The sequence below is a fragment of the Platalea leucorodia genome (genome assembly GCF_965183815.1).
Source record: "Platalea leucorodia genome assembly, chromosome: 4".
NCBI lineage: Eukaryota > Metazoa > Chordata > Aves > Pelecaniformes > Threskiornithidae > Platalea > Platalea leucorodia.
This window is the reverse complement of record NC_138826.1, coordinates 64,366,573-64,376,998: the sequence shown is the minus strand read 5'-3', so window position 1 is coordinate 64,376,998 and position 10,426 is coordinate 64,366,573. Positions and strand designations below refer to the sequence as shown.

Sequence of the window (10,426 nt, the reverse complement as noted above, 5' to 3'; positions counted from 1 at the left end):
CTCTTCCGGCGGGAGGGGCCCGCGGGCAGGGCGGGAGCTGTAGTCCGCCGCCCCCGCCGCCGCCCCCGCCGCCGCCACCGGGGAGGGCCCGCCGGCTCTGCCCCCGGCCGCGCCGGGCCCCTTGCCCGCCTCCCCCCTCGCAGGGGGCGGGGAGCGAGCGGCGCCGGCACCGCTCCCCCAGCGGAGCCCGCGGGGCAGGGCAGGGCAGGCGGAGGCGGAGGCGGTGGAGGCGGAGGCGGACTACATTTCCCGCCGGCCCCGGGAGGGCCGGGGCGGGTACAAAGCGGGCGCTACCTGTCCCGGCAGGTGAGCGCCCACAGGTGAGCGGGCGGCCGGGCGGGACAGGGGCTCCTTCCCCAGGCTCTCAGCCGCCGTGAGCCGGGCCAGGGCGGCGGCTCCCCCTCACTGCCGCGCTCGGCCGCCGCAGGCCCGCCCGGGAGCCGCGATGCCTTTCTCCAGCTCCGTCGCGGACGATGCCTTCGACTACCTCTTCAAGATCATCCTGATCGGGGACTCCAACGTGGGGAAGACGTGCGTGGTGCACCGCTTCAAGACGGGGCAGTACAACGAGAAGCAGCAGAACACCATCGGCGTCGACTTCACCGTGCGCTCGATGGACATCGACGGCAAGAAAGTGAAGGTCAGCGGCCGGAGCGAGCCCCGGCTGCCCGGTGGGCAGCACCCGCTTCCCCGCTGCCCGGTCGCCATTGCCGTGCGGGTGCGAGGGGAGCGGCGGGATGCTGGGGACCTGCCTGCCCTCCTGGCGTCTCTGGATCTACCTGTGGAGAGGGCTCAGGCTTTGCCTGCAGGGAGTTCTTTGAAAGCCAGCTGCGCTTCGGAGAGGGTGTCTCTTCCCTCCTTCGGAGATGTGGGGGTTTGAGCTGGGACACCGAGGAGGGAAAACCCTCTAGTTTGCAAAGAAAGACTCCACTTTGAGACACGCTTGATCTGAGGGAAGTTGAAGACTTGCAAGATGAACACCAGAAGAAATTGCTAGCTAGAACTTACCTCCATGTGCAGATGAAAGTTCAGATGCCTGCCCCGTATAAAGCTTTGCTTTGCCCAGCCCTGCACCAGGGCTTCTTGGCTCTTCTTCCTTTCCCGTTAAAAGGCTGTAATGCTCTGTATCTTTTAGTACAGTTGTTGAAACTGGGTTTCTTAGCCTCTTTACAAAGCTGGGTTTACCCTTGCAGGTTTCTCTTTAGTCTGTGTAGATTGTCTTTACAGGCATGTAAGTGTCTCTTCAGATCTAGAGAGGGCAAAGCCATGCTGTGGGTGTAGTGGAGTGAGCTGGGGCAGGTCTAGCTGCCTTCTAGACAAGGGGTTTCAAATGCGTAGATGCTGATGGCAAACACCTAGTGAGCGGCATTCGCCGGTCTTTACAACTTCTATCCTTTCTCTTACAGATCCAAGTGTGGGACACAGCTGGTCAAGAGCGCTTCCGGACAATAACCCAGTCCTATTACAGGAGTGCTCACGGGGCCATCCTTGCCTATGACCTTACTAGAAGGTCCACATTTGAATCCATTCCTCACTGGATTCGTGAAATTGAAAAGTATGGTGCTGCAAACTTGGTCATGATGTTAATTGGTAGGAATCTAATTTTAAATATTAAGTTGTATAGCTTTTTTTACTATGTGTATAAAACCCCCCTCACCTTCCCCCCACTACTTAAAGCATCTAGAAACTATGCATTAAAGAAGAATGCAGTTGTAACTAAAATAGATTAGAAATTGTATCAATTTGACCTAAGCTTTAAAAATTAGGGAAGTCACAGCCTGGTCCCGAGAGGACCAAGCCCATCACAGGCAGTGAAACCTTTTTACTTGTTCCTTTCCTGCTGGAATAATGCAACAAACTTGCCGCTAGTCTAGCAAGCAGGGACAACCTTATTGCGGTTAGAATTGCAGTAACTCTGATCCTATACTCCTGATGCGCAGGAATTTAGCGGCTCAATAATTCAAGATGAAGGGGAAAGTGCAGAGCAACACAACCCCTTGTTCTCATCTTTCCTCTCTGTTCTTTTGATACGCATGTGCATTGCTCTGTAACGGGACTCTGATCAGGTAAGACAGTAGATGGGGACATGGCTTTTACAGAGCACAAAGTAGTCTGCTTGCATTCCTCCGCCTCGTTTATTCCACTAGCATTCAAGAAACTTTGCCTCTTGAGGTAGAATGGGTAGAAATTTCTGAGAATGGAGCTGGCAGGAAGCAGTATGGTTCTTTCCCTTTGTGTTGCACGTTATTATTGCTATTCCCTCCCCCAAGGAAGAAGCTACAAATGAGAGAACTGGTGTAGTAAAATGACAGAGCTTTTATTTACATTCCACTGCCTCTGCCTGTTCCACGCTGGCACTGTGCCGAGAGCAACACATGCAGCGGCAGCAGCCCAAACTGGCTCTTGAGGATAGGCAGCGTTGAGCCCCACAGCGCAGCAGGTGTGGGACCTAAGCGGCTGCTTGTGCTCCTAGCAAATTACTTACTTCTCCTGTGGTGGTTCTTCCTGTTCTTCCTCTGAAGAAACAAACAACAAATTCTGACCTGCATGTAACTGCAGTGCTTGGAATGAGTAAAGGGCGGGGGGGAATCGCTAAGCTTTGATAGGGTTTTTCTAACTTTTCTCATTAAGCTAAAGAACGAGACCTGTCTGTCTGTGTTGTGGGGGCTGGTGGTGGTTGGTGGTGTTCTCTTTTTTAAGAAAGAAGTTCTGAAATTGGTAAAAATAAAGCTTTTGTCAAGGATCCAGCTTGGTGCTTTCTTCCAAAGCTGGTGCTGTTTGCTTTACTTACTGTGGCAGGAAGTCTTTGTACATTTAATCACACAGAGTCACGTTATACACCTTTGTAGTACGAGGTTAAGCTTAAGAAGTCTAACTTTCCCATCTGGAACTGAAGGAGGAAAGAGGGGGCGCTCTTTTTAAGAAGGCAAATAACCCTCAAGCAAGGTGGGATTTTTGGGGGGTGTGGTTTTCTTTTGTGGGGTGGGTTTTTTTTTCCTTTTAGGAAAAACTGAAAGTGACTTAATGGGAGGGGAGTTGGCTTATATATGCTTTAAATTCAAGATCTGAATTTGATGAAGGGTTGTCTTGAAACTATGAATGTAGACTTCAGCCAGGTACTGCATGTACCACAGCTGATGATAATTCCACATGTGCTGCAACTACTTAAATATACAAAGGTATTTAATCTCCGGTGTTTCATGACTTCTGACAGGTTTTGACTGAACTGCTTCAAGTAAAAATTTAATCTATACATGCAGAAACTTCTTAAGTATACATTTTAAGCATTAAGATAGCTGGTGTGAATTCTCTTTTTTGACATCATCTTAAAACGACTGACTTGTATAAATAGGTCATGTTAAAATCTGATTAACAGTTGAGCAGGTTCTTCGCTGGGTTTTAGTGTTGGTTTTTGTGGGGGTTTTTTTGTTTGTTTGTTTGTTTTGAGGAGATCTGCTTTAGACTAATAACATGCCAGATCTTCAGAGATGAGCGTCCACTTTGAGATGTGTCAAGGTCACTTGACAACAGCATAACACATGTGGCTTCCACCCTTTATGCAACATTGCTTTGGTTCACTGCGTGTAATGGCTATAGCTACAAGATTTATATTTTTTTAAAAATATTTAACTTAAATGCTACTTAATGTTTAAAAACACTAGGGAATAGGGACCAACAGTTGATTCCAAAAAAGCCTCTGGCACCATTGCCTACAGCAAGTAATTAGATCTACACAGGTTTTTAGTTTCTGTTTGGATTTTATCTCATTTGATGTCATCATATGATTAGCTGCAGTTTTGATCCATGTTCTATGTTTGTGGCTCTGATGTGCTCACATCTTGTTTTTTCCAGTAACTCTTATTCCCAACATAAATCTACCCTTTAACAAAATTGAAATTAATGTGTTGCATTTAAAGATGAATTTTAGAGAGACTAAATTATTGAATTATCTCTTTGCCTTCTTTTAAGGGAACAAATCGGATTCACTGGATAAGCGCCAAGTCCTGTTTGAAGATGCCTGCACACTGGCAGAGAAGCATGGGCTCCTAGCTGTACTGGAGACATCAGCAAAAGAAGCTCAAAACATAGAAGAGGTGTTCACGTTAATGGCTAAGGAGCTAATAGCCCGAAATACCTTACAGCTTCATGGAGAGAACCCTCCGAACAGCATCTACCTTGATTCCCGGCCAGTGATTGCCAGTCCGAGTGTGGAGAAGACCCAGTGCCTCTGTTGAAGAGAGACTTCAGGAAGAGCTCGGAAGTCATCATTCTTCTGAGGCCGCTTGATTTCATTTTATTCAGTTGATGAAAGTGTGCTATGTGGTCTCAAGCCATCTCTCTTGATCTCTCTGCCTTGCAGTTGGCTTGTAAGTACCTTCAGAGATCGTTGTTGCTGTTGGTAGCACAGGTTGCTTCGAACATGGCAGCTGATACTTTAACTCAAACTTCTGAGCTGAAAGGACTCAGGAAGCTGCCAACTCTTGCCTTAACCAAAGAGAACTGTAAAAATTGTTGCCTTTAATTATATCCTTAAGTGATTTTCTGGCTGTGCGAGAAGATAAATTTGCACCAGAGCTCTGCCTTGATTTGACCCTTCTAAGCTACGTTGTTTCTTCTAGTGCAAGCACTTTACTCTCTGCCAGTAGCTTTAAAAAATCCAACACACACTTGGACAGCGCTAACCCACTGCTGCCTAAACTGCCATTTAGGGGCAGCCCTGATGTCAGGCATCCCAAGGAACTTGATAACATTTGTGAAAGAGTACACGATGTCACATCTGTACTGACTTCCTCGCCAGGCAAACCTGGAGATAGCCCTGGGGTTTCACAGCAGGCAGAATATGGTACAGTAGGGTCCCAACCTTCTTCCTGGGGTGAGAAAAGTTGTCTCTCACTTTGCTCTCAAATTATAAGAATTGTTTCCAGTAGTGATCTCTGTCTTGCTACATAGATTGCTAGGAGTAGTGAAGCTTCCAAGGCACCAGTAACGGCCTAAATCAATGTGGGGGTGAAAGCATTTTTCTTCCCCCCCAACCTTGTCTTGCTTTTGATGTGCTGATTTTAATCAAAAGCCTTCTGTAGTTTGTGTGATGGGCCAGTGGCAGCCTGGGAGTATGCCTGTAGACTTTCAAGGGAGTGTGAAGAAGGGATTCAAGCTCCTGTAAAACTCGGCAAGGGGCAGGATGGCTTAATTATGTAACCTTGCCTTAGAGCAGTACGGGAATGGCACGGGGGACGCCAGAAAGCTACCCCTAGGCAAGCAGGTATGCTCCTGCTATGGAGACTGAACAGCTTGGTAGCAATAGGTTTTGTATTGCTCCTCCCGAATGCAAGCTTTGCTATTGAGGGCTCGCTTGTTCTATGTACCAGAACTGAATGAAGGGTTTGGGTTTTTAATTTTTCCTTTGGCTTGGTGTCCCCACCCCCACCTCCCAGTAGATGGAGACAGGGAAGGAGAGGGAGGAAAGAAATATTATACAGAAGAAGTTTTTTGACTGCAGCCCACACGTACCAAAGTGCATCACTTGGTTACTGTTAAGCTACGAACTGGAACTCAAACTCTGTAATGACAAAATACAGCCTGGGTTACATGCAAAGAAGCCCCGCGAAGGCGGGTACGCTGCTAGCTTACCGGATGGCAGTCTGCCCATGCTTCACAAGTTCTTGAAAAATAGAGAAAAACATGTAGCAAATATTTCTGGAAAATCTTGTCTGAGAAGCACAAATAAAGCAGAATGAATCACTGATTTATAGTCTTGCAAATATTTCTATTATTGTTAATGCTTCCTCTGGCCAGGTTCTTTGCTATCACATGCAAAGAGCAGGGGTTAATTCAGCTATGGGTAAACTGAGGGAGAAATCTTCTGTGCTAGCCTCTAAGCCTTTTGCTATAGCCTGCTGTGGAGAAAGCTTCATCTTCTTCAGGCATCCTCTTTCTGCTGTTTTCTTTTTAAATCTTAATTTCCTCTTGATTTGGTACTAGCCTAGTAGTTGCATTTCAGTTTGCATATTTAAGCAACAGTAAACACCATAACCTTTCAAAGCAGCTGAACAAGTAGCAATCCAGTGTCCAAACAACTAGTTTCTACACCTCTTGTCACAAGGAAAACAGTCAAATATAAGTTTTAATATTCTTGTGTGTTTAAAATCCAAACTATTCCTGGTAGTAGTTTGTAATGTAGCAGGTTTTACTTTTTTTTCTTTTAGTATCCACACTTAAACTGCTAGCAAACTTGTTTCTATTTCAGATATACCAGATACAATATTTGCAGCAAATACTAATCTTCCAGGAGACCTTAATAGAAAAGTATTGTGTTTGTCTCCAGTTACACTCTTTCATTAGCCAAGAATTAGAAGAAGGATCTTACCAGCAGAGTATTAACCTTTGTAAGGTTCCTTGGGTTGACTGCCTTAATTAGAGATTACTGTATGAAATTATTTTGCTTACCCTCAGTACGGAGACTTCTGCAGGCGAGTGCTGCCTTTACCGCCCAGCACCGCCAGGTTATAGGGCTCTGGCAGTTCTCTTCCTGCACGCTTGGAGCTACGTGCCAGGTCAGTCCTTCATTGGCAGAAAGCTGAGCAGCACAGGGTCGGGGGAACAGGCTTGCGACTGTGCTTCGAGCTGCACTGCTCCCTTTCCTTCAACAGGTGCAACAGGCTCCTTGCTACTCTTTCAAGAAACTGGGTGACTAAAACAGGTGTGAGACCTCTTTTGGTTGGTTCTGTTTGGCATCTTCCACAAGCCCTTTGGGCAGGTATACCGAATCGTTTCCAGAGGGTCATTTTTTTAAGCTGTCTTCATGTGAATGATGAGCAAGCTGCAGCTGTTGCTAACAAGAAAGTTCTTCAGACTGTATAGTAGATGACAGTATTATTCGTGAGGTAATACCTGAAGAAAGCTATAAACTCAAAAAAAATCCCTGTATTAGAGCATGTTATTCTAGACTGTAGGATAGCAACCACTAGATTAAAAAACAAGCAGAGTGTAACTTCTGCAGTTGTGCCTTTCCCCATCACAGAGCAGATGGAAGCATGTGGCTATGACAATGCAAACAGCATTAACTCGTATGGAGCCTTGTATTAAGGTTTTTGTTCCCCTAGCATCTTATGCAAATTCAGTCTCCTTCTTGACAGCATTATTAATGCACTTGCAGAAAGTGTGGCTTATTGTAATGTTGTTTACAATGCTATTCTAAAAACTACTGTCCCACAGTTTTAAGAGCTGCACACCCAGCTTGAAGATGAGCTTGTTAAATTTTTATCTACTTGGAAGAAGTATTTGAATCTTAGCTGTGGCGCATTGATTTCACAGCCCTGCCAGATGAGACTGAAGCACCACCCATCCATGTAACAGGATAACAAAAAAAAAAAAAAGTAGTATTTTTAAATGGAGCAAGCTTTGATACCTCCCGGAAGCTGACTGACTTAAAAGCAAACATAACTGCAACCCAGTGACGTTGGAAGGCATGTGGTACTACCTATGTGGTCAAGCTTTTCTTTGTACGTAGGGGACAGGCTCTTAATAGCAAAAGCTGAGGTTCTTATCTAATCATTCCAGTTAGTTAATGTTTAAGTATAGTTGGAGAGGAGACAGAGAAAGCAATTTTCAGGCCCTGAACAGGGATAGAGAGCTCTACCCTGGAGCCTTCTTTCAGGAAGGAGATGTGCTTTTGGACAGGGAACAAACTGGAGCTTCCCCCAGCCAGGTGGGGAGGGGGGAAGGTAACCACAGCACTGTTCAGAGGTGCCCCTTCCCAGCTGTGGGCTGCCAGTAGGCAGATTTTTACAGATCTTGGTTCCCCAAACACCACACTTGGCTGCAGGCAGCGGGGCTTTAATACCCATTGCTTGGTGTACTGACTCCTGAAGCCATTTTTCAGCACCCTCTCAAGCAAGTGTGTTACGGACTGGAACTACAACAGGCAATGCTGGGATATCCAAGTTCTTTCAGAGTAGTTTTAGATAGGTAAAAGGGGCTCTTGGCCTAAGAGTACTTCAACTTTGAATAGGAACTTGCAGTTTGAGAGAGGCAGGACTTTTTAAAGTCTTTTAAAGCACTTCTAGTGCTGCTATTCTAAAATCAACCTTAACTCAGCTGCCTGCACAGGCTCTGCCTATGCAATCACATCAAGCTGTTGCCAAACAGGTGTTATCTCTGGTTGGGCTGCAAGTGACAAACAGCACACCCACGGGTAACAGCAACAGCAGCAAGTAGGGGCAGAAGTTTAACATATTTGCAACCCCACATTTCCTTGCTCCAGCTGTGTCTATGAACATCACTGCTTACGACAGTTTTCACTGCCAAGTCTGTCTAGTTTTGCTTACCTGAAGTGAGGCTCACCACAACTACAGTTTAATAATGCCTCTCCAATGCTAGCACTAAAGTCAAGCTGACTTTGTAGCAACTTGATCTCTGCAGCGCAGTCCTGTATTGTATCTCAATCCCAAGGGACTACATGTGGATTCCCTCTCGTTTTAAACTGCTGCAGCATTAATAATTCCATCTATACAAGTTTTGTGCCAGACATGAGACACCCCATACCTCACAGTATCCTCCAAACAGAAACCAATTTTGTACCTGCTGTAGCAGGAAAGAGCTACTTTGTATTTCATTAAGTGAACCAGGCATCCCCTCAGCAAGATTACAATACACCTCCAGCTACAATCGGGAAAAAGCTGTACTATCTGAACTAAAGCAGCAGAGGTGGTAAGAAGTGCTCTTTGCTTGTATCATCACATTCAGACCTATTAGAATGGGCAGCAGATACTTATTTTCCTCTTACCACAAGATGCAAAATTTTATATCAAACCATATGTATATATTCACACGTAGGGGGTAAAGTCAAGGCACTTCAAGCAAGAGCATGCATCTTTTTCTAGAGATTTGTGTTTTGAAATCAAGATTTTGGTAGAGGAAGTTTATGGATTCTCTTTATACCTTTTTCATCTTGACACCACTCTCACTGGCCTCTTCAGTTTCTGTACCTTAGGTATTTGCTTAAAGAAAATGTAGCACAGCCTAAGTTGTCACCCTCCCCATTTTTACATTAAGAGTTTGCCCTAATTCTACTGAATTTATTCCTGTTCTTACAGAGGAAAAACACAGCAGCCTACTAACATACTTGACTTATTTCTAAGTCCCTACTCTCTTCAGTCATCCCAGTTTGGGGGGGGCGGGGGGTGTGTGGAAATCACAGTGCAATAGCAAGCTTAGAAACAGGCCTACTACCCGCAAGACTCAAAGTGGAAGTGACATGCAGCAGTGCTGCCTGATGACAAATACATGCAGTTCTTTAACTTACAGAACAAGAACCACAGCACGCTTCAAGAGATCAACAGAAACTACTTGTCAGGATGCACTTGCCTGCATCAGTCACCCTGCAGCTAGACAGGACAGCCTCCACCAAAGCAAAGCGCTGCTTTGCGTATTCTCAGCTTCCCCACTATAACGCGTACAGGAGTAAGGTTTAGAAGCAGCAGCATCCACCGCCGTGCCACACCTACACCACCCAGATAGGAAGTAAAGCGTGCCCTTTCTGACCCCTTATGAAGGGAAGCTGATGCTTGTGCTCTGGCTGGTAAGTTTATTACCTTTTTCCATCTTACCAGAACGCATCTTTGTTAAACTTATGTTTGAATGCAGCTTTCCAATAGGATGTTAACAACTTATGTTCACTATGTAGGGGAGGAAAGGCTAGTTCTACTTCAAAGCCTTTCATTTTTTCTGTTTCTCCATATATCAGTTTTAAATGTCATTTGCACAAATTATGTTCAAATCCTTTTTCCCCTCTGCTACTTGCCTCTAGAGAAAAAAAAACAAACAAACAAACAAACAAAAAACAAAAAACAAAGAAAGATGGTTTTAGACTGTTCAGTTAAACTTTTCTTACATACCCCTCAGCACCCGAATATGTTTCTGGTAGTTTACTTCTAACTTTATGTATTTCTGCAGAAGAATACTTCTTTCTGAACTCTCACAGGCTTAAAGCAGCATGCGGATTCTCAGGAAGTGGCCTGTAGCAATGCTTGGCCTTGCTGTCCAAACAGCATTACAACAGGAAACTATCAACAGAACATGTGCTGCAATTGGCTTTGTTCAGGACAAAGAAAATTAATACCACAGTGCAGAACTTACTTCTGAGAAAGCAAGCCACGTCCGTTCCCACTAATGGCCCCATATATTCCTTCAACAGTTCGATTGTCTCAGCTGTCTGTGCAGAAAGTGTTCCTTACATTAAAGGCTCTTTGCTGGAGAGGTTATAACCAAGTTAAAATTCCGTATTAGTGTGACACGATTCTGCAGGAGTTAAGAATAAGCAACATAAATGCCTTTATATTTACAGAAACACACACACACACAAATAATCAAACCGAAACACAGAAGCTTCAAACTTAAAAGAACAGACAGACTTCTTGTTTCATTT

General features: G+C 45.2%; 1 protein-coding gene across 2 annotated transcripts; it reads left to right on the top strand.

Moving 5' to 3' along the window:
- The first annotated feature begins 141 nt into the window (after window positions 1-141).
- Window positions 142-5,791, top strand: RAB19 (RAB19, member RAS oncogene family). 2 transcript variants are annotated; one of them, XM_082310616.1, is made up of 4 exons: window positions 142-320; window positions 428-640; window positions 1,407-1,590; window positions 3,970-5,791. In XM_082310616.1, the coding sequence occupies exons 2-4, from the start codon at window positions 446-448 to the stop codon at window positions 4,233-4,235; spliced, it is 645 nt and encodes a 214-aa protein (XP_082166742.1). In that variant the 5' UTR covers window positions 142-320; window positions 428-445; the 3' UTR covers window positions 4,236-5,791. The 2 variants fall into 2 exon arrangements, with proteins under 2 accessions (XP_082166742.1, XP_082166743.1); XM_082310617.1 differs by having other exon boundaries at window positions 282-306.
- Window positions 5,792-10,426: the final 4,635 nt, after the last annotated feature.